This window comes from Arvicanthis niloticus, chromosome 3, assembly GCF_011762505.2.
Source record: "Arvicanthis niloticus isolate mArvNil1 chromosome 3, mArvNil1.pat.X, whole genome shotgun sequence".
Lineage (NCBI taxonomy): Eukaryota > Metazoa > Chordata > Mammalia > Rodentia > Muridae > Arvicanthis > Arvicanthis niloticus.
Genome location: NC_047660.1, coordinates 58453032 through 58469791, shown reverse-complemented (window position 1 = coordinate 58469791; position 16760 = coordinate 58453032). Strand labels below are relative to the sequence as shown.

Below are 16760 nucleotides of genomic sequence, written 5' to 3'. Positions count from 1 at the left end.
TGTGTTTGTGTGTGTGTTTGTGTGTGTGTGTGTGTGTGTGTGTGTGTTTGTATAGGCACGTGTATGTCACAGCACACATATAGAGGTTCAAGAACAACTTGCAGGAGTCGGCTCTTTGTACTACAAGGTCCCATAGATTGAAAATAAGGTTGTCAGACTTGATACCAAATGTCTTTACTCACTAAGCCATCTTGCCAGCTCCAATCTTATTATTTTTAATTTTTAAAAATTTTTTGAGACAAGATCTTTCTTATTCAGAGTTCTAAACCACCCTGTGCTATTTAGAAGAGCCTCTCTCAATAAAACAAAGCCAAGGAAAAAGAGTTTTACATCTAACAAATAATATAATCAGAGAAGTATTTTCAAGAAACCAAATAGCCTAAGATCCATTTTTTTTTTCCACCATGGCATCCTCTTGTCTGCAGTATGTATTTAATAGTTCCAGGGTTGCTCATCTGGGTCACACTGCCAATGTAGAAGCCCATAGTGTCTAGCCAACCACCATCGAACTCCTGTCATGTTCCTGCAGGATTGTATGAGTACAAACCTAGACCCAGCAAGTGCTCCTGGTTGAGTGACACCCACTAGAGGCAAAGAACCCCGTGCTCTCATGCAGTCTGTGATGCTTTATAGACAGGTTATCCTATAGTGAATTTTAGGTAACACATTTATACATATCACTGGAAATGAAATGATTCGTGCTATATTTGATAGAAAAATCAAGAGACCTGACATGTTCCATTATTCAACACAATCACATGGTTAGAGAGTGCTGAATGCACAAGTCCCTCATCCAAGTTCAAAGGGGACAATAGTAAACAACCACACTGCCCCGTGTTCCTAGAAAGCCATGGAGCCACAAAGAACAGTGAGAGCCCTGTAGCCTCCACTCTGAGTTCTCTGGCAGGTCCAGTGTCACAGTGTCCCTGCCTTCACTGCACTGCTTCACCAGAGATGGGCTCCTGAGCATCTGACCCACCCACAGCAACAGTGAGAGCCAGCCTGGGCCAGTGTGAGTAGTCACAGCAACAGTGAGAGCCAGCCTGGGCTAGTGTGAGCAGTCACAGCAACAGTGAGAGCCAGCCTGGGCCAGTGTGAGCAGTCACAAGTCTATGTCACTGGCTCTACAATGCATTTCATGCTGTGTGTCTTGCAATGGAGAAGTCCTTGGTCCTGTGAAGGCTCGATTCTCCAGTGTAGGGGAATGCCAAGGCGGTGAGGTAGGAGTGGATGGGTGGTGGAGCACCCTCGTAGAAGCAGGGTTGGGGGATAGGATAGAGGGTTTCTGGAAGGGAAATCAGGAAAGGGAATAACATTTGAAATGTAAATAAATAAAATATCAAAAAAAAAAAAAAAAAAAAAAAAAAAAAAAAAAAAAAAAAAAAAAAACCTCCAAGCAAAGGTGAGAACTATGCTCTTCAATAAATACCTTAAGATTTAAAGGAGAAATGATGCCTCATTCCAGAGCCCTGCAGCCTCACTCCAGAGGGAATAATGCCGAAAGAGAAATGGAACCGAGCCTGGTATGAGGTTGAATTAGCAGGAATCTGGTAATTGTGTTCAAACAGCAGTGTAATTGCAGAGCTTCCCATGAGCTTATGGACCTCAGATGAAAGGTGGCAGGCAGGCAGGATTTCTTATTGTGCCTTGAGGTAAAGAAAGGGCTTAGAACCAAACCCAAGGCTGTAATTAGACAGCTAGAGGCAGTAAGGCTACACTCCACGCTGCAAGGCTATCCTCTTACACCTGATGTCTTTTCTGTTCTGAAAGGTCTCGCTTTCATTGAGCTGTTTTTATGGACTCACCTGTGAGTTGAAACTAAGGAACCTAGGCATTCCTCAGCTCAGTCAGGCTGCTGTTGAAGTGCCTGCTCTCTGAGCTAGAAAACAAATAGTACTCAGCAGGAATCTACACTGTGCACCTGCCCCCCACCCCCCTGACCCCAGCCACGACTGTGAAGCTAGTTTTGCAGGTCACCAGGAAGACAAAAGACAAAGCCCTTCGCTCAGCCCCTGTGCTGCTAGTTCTGTGAGATGCTGAAATGGATGTTCTGATGAGTCTCCTCACTGAAGCAGCAAGCCACATTCTGCCAAGTCTCATCAGACCACAGCCAAGTTACTCTCCGAGAAAATTCCAGGTGTAGATTAAGATTCTAGCACACCATAAAAGAATGCAAACCCCCACCCACACCCCCAAATACGGCAGCCTAGGCAGAGCTATATGTAGGTTTAAATGAATTCCAGAGGATCACCCTTTGACTAAAAATGTAGCTAGTCAGAGTTGTACTGAAATTTGACCACAGGTGGTCCTGGGCTACTTAGCTTTCTTTTAAAAACCGCTGTGGGGGGCTGGGAAGATGGCATGTCAGTAAAGTACTTGCTGCATGAGTGTATGAACTCACACTGCGTGAGAAGCTTGCTCAGCAGTGCATGCCTGTTACCCATTGGTGGGGCGGTAAAGACAGGAGGCTCCAGTAGTCTGTCTAGCCTACTTGGTGAGCTCTAGGGAAGCGAGAGACCCCGTCTCAAAAACTAAGGTGACAAGCAACTGCAGAAGACACCTGATGTTGACTTCTGGACTCTTCATGCGTGTACATGCACACGCATGCACACACTCACACACACCCTACTTTGTCTAAACAAGGCCTGTAGTCAGGTTTACCCCCATCTGCCTCCCTGCCACAAGGGGCTTAGGTGGCAAGAGGTTGAGGGGCTGAGCTTCTTGGGCCCTTCCCAGCAGCAGTGTAGCCTTCCATCGGCCTCTGGCAGCCTGGCTTCATGAACTACACCTGTGCCTGGAGGAACACGTGTCTTGTGCTAGGTAGAGAGCAAGCCTGGTCACTGACAGGACCCAGGATGGCCCCAAGCGCACATGTGTAGTTTGAGTGCTGGTCTGGAGGCATCAGAGTCTTGTTCTGACTGGCTTTGTGCCTTATGGTGGGGGTGTTGCTCTCACAGCTGGTTCCACAGGACAAGACCCTCTCCCACACAGTGTCTACCTTATTTCTAATCTTATCTTTTTGTAAAAAGAAGAATGGACATTGAAAGTTATTGCATGTCTTTGCCAAGGTGGCCCAGTGGCCCAAGATGGATGGCTCTGCATGCCTGCCTGTGACAGCACCTTGTCCACTCCAGGCAGAGTAGTTACCTCAAAAGATGTGTGTAATAGTGTAACTAGTAAATGACCTTGGCTTTAAAATTGTGAGTTACGAATGGGGTTCAGAGTGTCCTCAGACTTACCATAGCTCTGCGATGAAGGGACCATCCTTTCTGACAGCTTGATTTCTTTATGCATTAACTAGAATTTGCTTATCTAGTTCATAGCATGCTACAAAGTTGCACGAATTACAGCTTATTTACACTTTATTTCTCAGGGAATAGAAGACTTGTTAAAGAATTATTCTACAAGAAAAAAAAAGGCTTTTTTATTTAAAAAATGTATTTTAGATCAGGTAAAAGATATGCTTGAAGAAAGTGTAAAATTGTGTGAGAAAGCCAGGTGTTAGTGGTGTACACCTTTAAACCTAGCACTGGGGAAGCAGAAGCAGGTGAATCTTTTGAGTTTGAGGTCAGCCTGGTCTACAGAGTGAGTTCCAGGACATCCAGGGATACACAGAGAAACCCTGTCTCAAAACACACAAACACACAAACAAACAAACAATATGGTATCAGAAAACTGAAACCCTAAGTGTCCTCTGGGACAAGGTCAGAAATGCTGTCCAGGGAGCTTATGCTCCCCCCTGCCCTGCCCTGACAGTGGGCATGCTTTCCGTGGTACTGGTAGGAAAAGAAGTCTCCAGTGGGTTCGCTGTTCTTTTCTTAAGGTAACTTCTCATCTGTCCTCAGCGCAGACGCCCACAGGAACTCCCTTCAGATGCCCATGACTGGGCTGGCCCTGTGCCTCTGGTGCTGCTCCTGTTTCTCCTGTCTAGTCGTCCCCTCCATCCTTCTGCCATGTTCATCCTACAGAGACAAACATGTTCTCTTGAGAACCCAGATTTAATCTCAGTACCTACATGGTGGTTCATAACCTTCTGTAACACCAATTCCAGAGGCTCCAGCAGCCTCTTTTAACCTCTGTGGGCACCAGGCAAGAATGTGGTGCAGGTACATGCAGGCCAAACATCCACACATAGAACTAAATATAGCCACATCGTGAGGTTTTGACTTATAATGTCAGTTCATTCAGACACAATTAAGGGGACCCAAGTGAGCCCACAGTAGTCTACAGATATGTCAATCTTTTTTTTTTTTTTGTTTTGTTTTGTTTTGTTTTGTTTTTTGAGACAGGGTTTCTCTGTGTAGTCCTGGCTGTCCTGGCTGTCCTGGAACTCACTCTGTAGACCAGGCTGGCCTCGAACTCAGAAATCCGCCTGCCTCTGCCTCCCAAGTGCTGGGATTAAAGGCGTGCGCCACCACTGCCCAGCCAGATATGTCAATCTTAATGTTGTGAGTGACATGACTCTTTGAGGTGGGATTTAAATTGAGGCATTTGAGCTTTGTGTATCCATCTGCAGCACTGTGTCCTCTTGGATGCTGTTCTTAGCTCCTGTGCTGGTTTCTGTTTTGGCAGGCCTGGCAGCTGAGGTTCAGCCACCTCGTGGGATATGGTGCCAAGTATTACTCATACCTGATGTCCAGGGCTGTGGCATCCATGATCTGGAAGGAGTGCTTCCTACAGGATCCTTTTAACAGGTAACAAGGGTGGGATGGGGTAGATTCATGAAACATCCCTTTCTCAATCCACAAGATACAACACACACAGGCACACACAGACACAGACACACACACACACACACACACACAAACACACACACAGAGACATACATACACAGCATCCAATGTCAGTTGCCTAGAACTTTGTGGTTCTGGCGGGGTTGGGGTGGGGTGGGGGGGGGAGACACTATGATCAATCTTTTACTAGGCCTCTCCTAAAAATGAGACCTTCTGCCTCCTGGTGTGCTCTGAAGTCTTCTGTGGGACTTCCCTGGTATCCTCAGGTGTAGAGGAACCCCTGCACAGAGCAGTCCTGGACTGTCTTCTGTTCAGCCCCTGTGGTTCCGGGTGCTTTCCCAAGGCTTTCTTGCAGAAGCCTCAGCAGCTGGAGTTCCTGGCCTAAGGACACCCTTGCTCCTCTCTCCTGCCCACCATAGGACTTGTTTGTTTGTTTCTTTCCCTCACCGGCAGCATTGGTCTGTTGCCATTAACACCAAGCTTGTTTCTGGAAATGGACCTTATTCCTGCTTGAATGCCTTATTTCTCTGGGGAAGTTGTCCGTACAGAAATGGGCAGTCCTGAGGAAGGGTGCTGTTCTTCCGTTCACCTTGACTTAGACCCTTCCCTGATAGCCGTGCACTGCCCCTTGAGCAGCACAGGCGGCTGCACTATGCCACCCCACACCACTCCCTGATGTCTGGTGTCTGCTGGGCCCCATAAAGCCTTGCCCCATGTGTCCTTCATCAGGATGACCAGTGGTTTAGACCAGCATTGACTGTGTTGATAGAATGTCATGACTTTCTGTACCACTCTCAGGAGCCACAGTGTCAGTAGATTAGCAGCAAATGCGCCCTTGTAAGAATATCAAGTCCACTCCTGCTGAGAACATGGCCAGACCTGGCCATAGAGCATACAGGTGAGAGGTAGTGGCTTGTCTTCTGGCCATAGGTAAAAAAGAATGGGTGGAGCGTTTTCTGCTTTGTCTCAGTTTGAGTCCCTCCTGGGTGTCCTCGCAGGACCTTGTAGCAGTAGGATCTGTGCCTCTGGCTTTAGCATTCCTTAGAAGGAGCTTCCTTTGAAAGCAAACCAGTAATTACAACCTGATGTCATAGCCGCTTAGAGCACTTTATCTCCTCACCACCCAAGTGAGATATCCCTGACAGCTCTCAGGCATCCAGGAGATGTTATCCTCTGAGACTTTACCTGTTAACACATACAGCCTCTTGGCTACAGGTAGCCTTCCAGCAGCTGGCAGAGCTGGAGGATTAGGGAGCGGTGACAGCAGATGGAAAAGAGAATTCTCTGGGCCCCCCACTACACCCCCTTGTCCCCGAACACTCCATCTACAACCCTCTGCCTTTCCTACTTTCACAGACCCAGATAACCTCAGAAGTTAATAATTGCATTCAAGTCCAGAATCTTTTCAGCTTGGATCTCACGTCATAGGACTTTTACTGTTTTTCACAGCTTGGTACCCACATTTTATTTTGTCTCCTGCCCTTTGCATCCTGCAGACACTTGGTCTGCTTTACAGACTAATAATTTCCAAAGGGTCTACAGCCAAACTTGACTACAGTAAATCAGCTTCAGGGATGGCAGCTCTTTACTGAAGATTTCTATAAAATGGACAAAATATCATCTCGTTTGAAAGAACTATACTTTACTAGAAAACCACATGCTAATAAAAACATATCTCCAAATATTTCTCTGTTAGTTATATGTGAATTCTTGCCTAGACACGTAGCTGCTGTACTTTTATGATCATGTAAAGTTAGCTTGTAAAAGTACTCTCTGGACTAGGAGATTCCTAAACTCTGTCAAAGAAACCTCTTTTCTTTCTCTTGTTGTGTTTGGTTTGGTACAGGCTGCCTTGGAACTCATGACGCTCCCTCCTCAGCCTCCAGAGTTAGGATTATAGGTCTTCACTAAAGCATTTTTCTGAGAGCCAGTCTCTGGCACTCAAGACTTCAGAAGAGAGGCATTCCAGGGGATAGGGGAGGCCACAGGGGAGGGCTTTGATTTAGGGGAAGGGTGCTACATCCCATGACCAGAAGGAGGGACACACCTCCTCTTTCTCACACCCAGGCCATAGATTGGCCAAAGCTTCTTTACACCTTGTTCTGAGAATGCCCTGTCTCTGTGTGAGTTTCCTGCTTTGCCTTAGTGTTCATGACACTCAGGAGACAGAGACAAGCAGATCTTTTTGAGTTCGAGTTTAGCCTAGTCTACAGAGTGAGTTCCAGGACAGACAGGACAGACAGGGCTACACAGAGAAACCTTGTCTCAAAAAAAAAAAAAAAAAAAAAAAAAAAAAAACCAAACCAATGTAGCTGGGCAGTGGTGGCACATGCCTTTAATCCCAGCACTTGAGAGGCAGAGGCAGGTGGATTTCTGAGTTCAAGGCTAGCCTGGTCTACAGAGTAAGTTCCAGGACAGCCAGGACTACACAGAGAAACCTTGTCTTGAAAAACCAAAAAAAAAAAAACAATATAATTTATTTTATATATAATACTTACTTTATCTTATTATATTATACATAAAAAGCTGTTGAAGTCTAGGTCCCCAGCACCCAGGAAAAAAGTCAGAGGCAGTGTCATAAACCTGCAGTCCCAATACCAGGAAGGTGTATATGGGTACCTCCCTAGAGCTCACTAGCCATGCAGCCTAGCTGAATCTGGGAGCACTAGAGTTAGTGAGAAAGGCTCCTAAAGTAAGCTGAAGAGCAGTTGAGGAAGTTGCCTGATGCTGACATCTGATCCCCACGTGCATGCACACGTATTTTCATATCCACCTACATGCACATGTACCTCATGAACACACACTCACACACAAGAGTCCAATTAGAGACAGAATTACCTGTTACACATACCAAAAAATATTCGAGAGTTAGTGGAATGAAAATAACATCAAAATGTATTCAATTCAGGGTTGAATGTGCAGCTCAGTGGTAGAACACTTAACCTAGCAATGTTCAAAGCTCTGGGTTCAGTTGCCAGCATCACACCAAAAACTACCTAATCTCATTAAAGTGTGTAGTTGGTTGTCCTATGTTTTACATAAAATATAAAAATATAAAAACACTAAATGCCTTGGTTTTTAGTGTAAGATATCCCCAGAGTTTAAGACATATAGATGGAGCCACATAGACCGTTTGAGCAGTGTGGATAACAGATTCTCTTCTCCAGGGCCGCCGGAGAACGCTACCGCAGAGAGATGTTAGCCCACGGTGGGGGCAAGGAGCCCATGCTCATGATTCAAGGTAAAGTATAGCCCCTGCTGACACCTCTTCTGGGACTTGAGGGTTTGTTTTTCATTTTTATGGGTTATGTGGTATGGTGTTAGCCTTCAGAATGTTGGTAACACTCTTAACAGACAAGAGCTTACCAGAAGTCCTAGGAAATGTGCCTTTAAGCTCTAAACAGGTCACAGTGGAAGGTTTGTTTTTATTTGGGTTTTCCTGTTGTTTTAGCCTAAAGAATTCATACATTTATTCTCTTTTTTTTTGTTGTTCTGAGAAATTCAAAGCTTTAGGTTAGAGAGTTGGTCTGGTGAATAATTAGAATCTAATTAAAGCATCTTTTTATAGTATCAATTTTTTTTTTTTTTTTTTTTTTTTTTTTTTTTTTGCTTTCCTGTATACTTGACAAATGTTAATTTATGGAAATCCTAATTGTAGACAGAAGTAACTGTCATGGATTTTCATGGAATGTTCTCACAAATATTTATAGGAAGATGTGCTTCTTAATAAATACTCATAAGATATTGATAATTATAATTATAGCTAACTAAACCTTTTGATTGTTAAATGAAATTGCCCTAGGAAATTATTCCCAGAATTGGGGATATACTGTTTCATTGTGGCAATCGAGTGAGTTCTGGTAGTTCTAAAGTGTCTTCTCTCCTTGTTCTGTTGAACGTAAGGCAGATCCTTGCTTTTGACTCTTCCTGTGTTCAGCAGCTGTGTCAGTAATGAGTGCCTGGCCTGCTTGTGAGCTCCCGGGCAGAGGAGTTACAGGTGCTAAGGCAGACCCTGCTCCTATGCGTTTGCATTCATTTGATCAGCCTGTCTGGGTCGGTTGGATAGTTGAGGTGCTCGTCTAGGCTCCCTTTGCTTGATGCCTTATGGCATTATGGTATTGTGCATCAGTGAACAACTCCAGATTTCCTGCTTTTAATGAGGAACTTATGCTAATCTTGCCTCAGTGTCCTCCTTGCTCCTCCTTGGGAGCAAGTGCCCTTCTTGGTCTTTGTTACATCTGGAATTGTTTCTGTTGACTTTTCCCTCACAATAGGGCTTGCCTATGTTGCCCTGACTGGCCTGACTTTTAAACCGAAGCAGGCCCGTCCTTCAGCTTTCCGGACAGCTGGTACTGTAGGCATGCACCACCACATGCCTGGCTAAAACTGTTTTAAAGGGTTCTTACATGGTAGTTAATTTAACCTCCTTAGTAATCTTTTGAGGCAGGAACTGGTGTCTGTGTTTTATAGATGAGAAAGGAGGCCATGTCCCTGCTCCTATTGGGGGCAGTGAATAAGAGTCAGAATTCAAACCTGGAACTTGAGCAAAGACCAAACTTTTCAGGAGCCTGAGAAACAGGCTGCAGGCAGAAGGGAAATGAATTGACTCTGATGTTAGACAACAGGTTACATACTGGTAGCATATGGTCCTGTGCAGACAGCCTAGTTCAGTGGAGAAGCTGCTGGCTCAGGGTGATAGATTGTGTTACTTGGGATATCTGTGCTTTCCTGGGCTTTAAATGCTGTCCTCATTTCACGCTGTTCAACAGAAGTCAAAATTTCCTTCTGTTCATGGTTCTCTTGACAGCTCTGATTTTTCAATCTACCTCTAACCATACTACATCTTCCTTGTACAAATTCTGTGCTTTATCTGAAATCTAAAAAAATCATTATTTTTTTGCACTGAAATTCCTATTCTCTTAAAAGGAAAAAAAAGTCCACAGCATGGGCTACAGCTACATTTGCTTGTATAGTATTTTAAATATTTCTCTTCATGTTTTTCCTTCAGATACTACTATTGATTCACGAGATTTATTGTATGAATATGTGGTCTGCAGAGAGAGAGAGGTCACAATATTTAAGACAAGACCCACAATGGCATCTTACTTTCTTTTATGCTCCCAGGCTGCACCTAAAACCAGGATGTCATGTCCTGGACTTAACTGGTAGAACTGCTGAGCTCTGTGATATACAAGCAAAGCACTTTGCAGAGGCCATCTTCTTTCTCCCACCCAGCTCTTGTCCCACCCTCCTTGAAGAATGCAGTGGGCAGAGCACCAGAGTCCAAGTGGGAGGTGCTTTAATATCAGTTCAGGATTGACAGACAAGCTTTGCGTGGGACAAGACTGTAAAGCAGATAGATAGGTGGGGGTTTAAATGAAACTGGTTTGAACTCTCAGTAGCAGGGTTATGCTGCCCAAGATCAGCTCACATAAGTGTTAAAACTCAAAAGCTTTTGGGGGCAGGTATAGGGTGGGGGTGGGGTGGAGTTTCTGGGTACCAGCAGAGTCTGAGTACTTTTGCCTGAGATAAAACATGAAGATACTATATTTTCTTTCACAGTGATAGTCTTTAAGATCCATACTGAAATTTTGCTTAAGTTGTGCTATGCTAGGAATGAACCAGAGTCCACTTTTTTTTCTTTTTCTTCTTTGTTTTTGTTTTGTTTTGTTTTTTGTTTTTTGTTTTTTGTTTTTTGTTTTTAATGTGTATGGTTTTCAAAAAAGATATAGTTTTCTAAAAAGCTAAAGCATCCTGAGCTGGTGAGTACCTGGCCAGTGGTATTTTGTCCTTCCTGGTAAACCCAACAGTTTCCTAGCAGCAAGAGGAGTAATCATGAGTGTTAGAGGTAGGGACTGTATCCCAGCAGTCTGGGTGACAGAGGAGCCCTCATGCAGGGCGTTCCTCCCTAAGAGTTTGTCCTGGGCTTGTGTTCTCTGAGCCCTTAATGAGTTTTTAGGTTTAGATACTATTTCATTTTCCATAGTTTTTACTCATTACTAAAAAGTCATCATGCCAGGAGCTTGTTGCTGTCTCACCTCCCTTAGTTCCCTGTAGCAAGGGGTCTCTGTTTGTATAAATAAAGAACCATAGCCAACCAAGGTCCACACCCTTCCACGATGCCTGTCTTGCAGGAATTCTGACCCAAGATTGATCTGTAGATCACGGGGTGTGACACGAGCCTGGAGGGCTCCTGTTTCCCCAAGTCTGTTTGTCTGTTTTTCTTGTGTTGCAACCAGAGCATTCCCATTGCCATTCAGAGACCCATCTGGCATTCATCTGCTGCCTCATCTGAGCACCTTATGCTCTGTGGCAGTCTCCCACTTCCTCACCACGCAGAGCAGCAGTGAGTAACCACAGCTACCCTAGTAGAAGGACTTTGGCCAGAGCCCTTGGTTCCTTCACACCTGGGCTCTGACCATGGCCCCTTCTACAGACAAGCTCAGCTTTATTTTGATGTCTCCATGGCCAGGAGCAGTATGCAAAGTGATAGCTGACAGTTCTAAAGATCAGATAAGAAGAAAAATAAGAGATAAATGAGTCAATTCTCCGGAAACAAACTCCCTTCCTAAGTGACTCACAGAAAAGGTCTAGAAAGCCCTCAAGGCCTGACCTTAAAAGATTAAGATCATTAACTACTTAGCATTTTGGCAAATATTTATAGGGGCAAAATGCATTCACCTTGCCATAATTATTCTGAATCATCTCTTATAGCTCTTTAGATATTATTTATGTTCACAAAAACAAACCAAAGGATTATGGCTTATACTCCCAAAGGTCACCCCAAGGAGATTAATAAAAGCAATCAACTCAGGTATTTGCTCTTCTTTAAAAGCCTTCTTATGAGAAGGCATGGAAGACTCCTAGCACCCAGACACTGGGTCACACCATCTACCTAAACATAGATTCACATCATTCACACCATCTGTGTAGAGGTCACACCATCTACCCAGAGTTGGGTTCAGCCATACACAGGTTTACACCATCCATGCAGACATGGGTTTACACAATCCTCCTTAAAATGGAAACAGGACCCTTGAGGGAAATGACTGGCTGATTCTAGGCCCACAGCAGGGAAGACTTTGGAAATGATCCAGGAGTATCTTTTGGTGCCACAAAATGAGTGTGACCAAAAGCACACAGAGGAATGGCCAGTGTGTCACTGAGGAATGGCAAGTGTGTCACTGGCAGTGAGCATGCTGACAGAGCTCCCAGCTGTCAGTGGCTAAAACCAGGAATCTGAGCACTTTGATCAGTAGCACCATGCTGAGATGAAATCTGGAGCCTCAAATATGGATCTGTGTGTCCACAGTAGTCAAAAACCAGCTCAACATCCAGGTAAACTAAGAAAGATAGCAAGGTATGGCATCCGAAACCAGGGTCAGTGCTGATAGCAGATGGCCAATACTGATAGTGCTGGTGAGAGCAAAACTTAATTATCTGGGATCCACAGTGCCTGGCAAGAAGCTGGCCGGTGAGAAAACAAAAAGGATAGAGAGGAAGTCACTCACACACACACACACACACACACACACACACACACACACACACACTCACACACACTCAGTGGGCCCAACCACCAGTTTCATTCATTTTCACAAGTGCATATCCACACTTATGTATGTACACATATACCTACATACATATGTACAGACAGACACATATATAAACATTTGGTGGGTGAAGCAAAGCCTGAACAGCCATACTTTATTTTTAGTTTCAGCCTTTTTATACCTTCTTAGACAAAGTTCTTTATAAAATTACCTCACAGATAAAATGTTACACAAAAGGGAGTTACAGATAGTAAGTTCAAAGCAGACTTTTATTCTATAAGATCATTATAAGTTCAAAGCAACAGTTTTACATGGCCTCACTTTATCATAGTATACACCTGTGGCTTCATCCTTGGACCTGACCTAGAATGAATGTTTTTCCTTGATCACAAATCTGCCTCAAGTCTATTTCTCTTCTTAGTGTAACTTATGAAGACTCATTGTATTCCGTATAATGCAGCCTTTGCTTACTATTCTATGAGGAGGAGGCACGTTCTATTCCTGATTCTAACTTTATTATATCTTTGTGGCAAAACAACTAAAACCATTTCCTTAAACTTTTTTCCTAAAATTATTTGAATCAAATCAGGAGTTCTGTAAAGTCATCAATTCATCTAAACGGCATTATTATATGAAAGTACATCTTCATATAATAACCTGCAGGAAATAATCTGCAGGAAACCTGCCCAGTAGTGTGGGCTGCTGCTTAGGAACCATTAGGCTATGTAACAGTGGCAGGAAAGGCATATCAGCTGCAAGAAGCAATTCTGGGATGAAGTCTCTGGGGTCCTTGTCTCACAGAGCATACCCATGGCAGCCATGGAAACCAGTGGGCCGTCTCCAGAAAACCTTCTTGCTTGCCATAGTCTTTCTTACATGGCTTATGCCACATACTCATCAGACATTGAAAGCAGTGAGTGAACAGAGCAGATAGATTTCCTTCCCATGGAGAAGAATTCTCATCAAGTATGTAGCTTCTCTCTCAGTAAATGCTATCCACCCCTCCTCTAGCTTTGGTCTGTGTGATGTGAACCCACTCATGTCCCCACCCCTCAAAAAATACTGTGGAAGAGAAGCAGGTAGAACCTTTCATAGAAGCTTGGCAGATGGCATCTCATCCAGCTGGTGAGGAATGGCTGGCAGTGACAAGTTGTAAGGCTCCTATGTCCCTGTGAGGAGAGGTGCACTGCCCCTATGATCTTCTGTCCTCAAATCACATCCTCAATCCAATCATCAGTAGACCAGATAACTGAAACTGAAATCATTTTTACCTCATGTCTTAGCAGCACTCTCAAAGCTGTTAAGGTTTGGATAAAGAGGGAGAGAGGAGCCTGCAGAGACAAGGCCAGTGCAGGGTACTCTGGGTGGGACTCAGGACAGAAAAGGGCACTAGATTATAAACTGAGGTCTGAAGTGATGGGAACAAGGCACACATTTCATCAGCCACACTGTATTGGCTGTTTAGCTGTAACAAATATGTCATCACAGGACAGGATGCTGACCACCAGGGAACTGGCTAGCCCTGGACCACATGGGGACTGTGCACATTACACTGATGGCCTGCTTGTAATTACACTGAGGCTATGATATGGGGCCACATTTTTGCTTCCTGGCAGCCATTCCTGCTGTGACATTGTCTTAGTTAGGGTTTTACTGCTGTGAACAGACACCATGACCAAGGCAATTCTTATAAGGATGACATTTAATTGGGGCTGGCTTACAGGTTCAGAGGTTCAGTCCATTATCATCAAAGTGGGAGCATGGCAGTGACCAGGCAGCCATGGTACAGGAGGTGTTCTACATCTTCATCTGAAGACAGCTAGGAGAAGACTGGCTTCCAGGCAGCTAGGATGAGAGTCTTAAAGCCCACAGTGACACACTTTCTCCTAATAGTGTCACTCCCTGAGCCAAGCATATTGAAACCATCACAGACTGTAGAGGGAGGGAGATGTAAAGGGGGAGGGGGAGGAGATGTAAAGGCACATAGGTACGATTACAGTAATGTGATACAAGTGCAGTTAGGAAGAGGAGACACCAGGTTGTCCAGGGCTCTGCAGACTCTGCAGGGACCTCAGGCATTTGTTTGAGGACTCTGAGGAACCATAGACAGTGTTGAAGTCCAACTTCTGTTAGGTTCCCTTGCTGTCAAAGACAGATGCCTAAGCAGAGGGCCATGGTAAAGGTTAAGTTAAACAACCCTTTGGCTGTTGTCACACTTATGGGTGCCAGGAGAATAGGCATTTGGAGGGCAAGAAACATACTGAAAAATATTCATGAAATGTTCTCAACGTGTCCTGGGATTTGGCATTGTGTGGCTTTGCTGCTGGTGTAGTTTATACAAGACAAACATGACAACAGCCAAGGAGCAATAGGGCCTGCCTGTCACAGAGGTCAGCTGATGTCTAAGGTGAGAAAGCCAAGTAAACAGCCATTATCAACAGCAGCTTGATTGATTTTCCCTGTTGTCAAAATAGAGGTGTGGATATTTAGGGAACACATTTTATATGTTCTTTAACATGGAAAATTAGTAGTTATTATTTCCAGTTTTTAAAACATGCAGTTAACTTTTAATCATGCAGCCGGATAAATCCCCAAATATTGGCATTGTGGCAGGAAGCTGGCAGGCTCAGTAGGCACATGCTGCCTTTGCATGGCTAGTATTCTGAAGTTTATTTTTTAATGTCTGTTTGCTTTTTAATTTTTTAATCAAGTGGAATTTTCAAGAAGAGATAAGCATTAGCATATGACAAGTTCTGCCTGTCTGAGCCAGCATCTGTGCCCCTGGGGATGGAGGCAGATGCCAGAACATGCTCAGAGGCCCAGTGCCTGGGCTCCTGAGTACCTGCCCTGGAGTGTAAGCGACTTAGGAAACCCCCTCACACAGGCAGGTTAAACATGAAGAGGTAAGATGTTTAGTGACAGTGGGTTTGTTTCTTACCTAGGTTTTAATATGCAGTCTAACTTGGCCTGGAGGTTAGTCCTTCTACCTCCTGAGTACTGGGAATGCAGGTGTTCTGTTGCCATGCCTGGCTAGGATAAGGTGCTTTTTAAAAATTCTATCATGTCAAGCAAAACTGATATTAGATACAAATCATTCTGATGGCTTGCGTTGTTCAGAAATTTATGTAGCCCCTCTTGCACTTCTTTCTGTAGTGAGAGAGGTCTCTCCTATCTCTGAACCACCTTTTTACAGGAGTAAACCACTTGTTTACTCTGACTTGATGTTAGTGTGTATCAGTTCACCAGATTGGTTTATCACCCTCAGTAAAGTCTGAGTGCTAAACTGACATCATGCTCCTGATCGTATCTACAGCCCTATCCTGTGGTTCAGTGAGCTCATCGCCTCCAGTAGAGTTTTGGTAAATATATGACTTTAAGGTTGAAATATGAAATGTCCCCCACAGGCTTCTGTTTGTATGCTTTGTCCCTGATTGGTGGTGCTGTTTCAGGAGCTGCAGGAAGCAGGCTGGTTCCTTGGGAGGATAGCACAGACCCTGGCTTGTTTGTTCCTGTTTTCTGGTACCATGTAGTAAACAACTCGCCACCACCCTCTCCTGCCATTGTGATGTCCTGCCAAAGTACAAGGGGCTAAGCAATCACAAACTGAACCTTGGAAACTGACACCAATGAGGGGGAGCCATCTTTCCCTGGTGTGTGTGTGTGTGGAAGTGTCCTACTAAGGTGTTAGCATCTGTTTGAAGTTGCTGTAGGTGTTAACAAATGCTGTTCTTGTTTGTTTTGTAAGTGCCCCTTCTGATGTTTGTTCTCTGTAAACAAGAAAGATCTGTTGGGGCCATTTGACTCTCTTAAGTAGCAGGTGTTGGATTCTCCTCAGCTCTGCCCTGCTACGTAAAGCAAAAAAAAAAAAAAAAAACCCTATCAGTCAAACTGCCAGCCAGTCTGCCCTGATGTGAGCAACAGCCATGAACAGTTCACAGACACCTTGAGAAAACTTTGCAGAAGATCACAGCCAGATGCCCTAGCTTTGAAGACAGGCTGGTTTTTTAATTTACTTTTTATTGGATATTTTATTTACATTTCAGATGCCACCCTTTCCCCATTTCCCCTCCCTAGAAAACCCCTATCCCATCTCCCCTCCTCCTTTTTGCTTTTATACATTTTTAAATGTTAATCAAGGGCTTTATAAGTTTGGTAATGCTCAATATCAAGATGCCCATACAATCAGAGGTGTAACCCAATACCCAACCTAGATATATCAACTATCTTTGACTGGCAGAGACACTTGAACATCTCTCTCTCTCTCTCTCTCTCTCTCTCTCTCTCTCTCTCTCATCTCCTACTTCCTTCTCTCCTTACCCTTCCTCTTCCTCTCCTTACTCCTTCCACCTTAGCTCCTCCTACATATCAGCCTTCCTGTTAAAACTTTTCTCTCAAAATACAATTAGAGCATAACTATACCAATTTGGGTCAGTAAGGTACAAGATACACCTAATACCTAGTCCATCATTTTGTT

The 16760-nt window shown here is 44.2% G+C and overlaps 1 protein-coding gene across 1 annotated transcript in view; it reads left to right on the top strand.

The window, feature by feature from the left end:
- The window catches only part of Mipep (mitochondrial intermediate peptidase), a 100283-nt gene that overhangs the window by 70924 nt on the left and 12599 nt on the right, over nt 1-16760 (top strand). Inside the window, exons 17-18 of the mRNA XM_034499146.2 lie at nt 4573-4694; nt 7901-7974. Of these exons, the coding sequence (XP_034355037.1) occupies nt 4573-4694; nt 7901-7974 (196 nt within the window). The remainder of the gene's footprint in view (nt 1-4572; nt 4695-7900; nt 7975-16760) is intronic.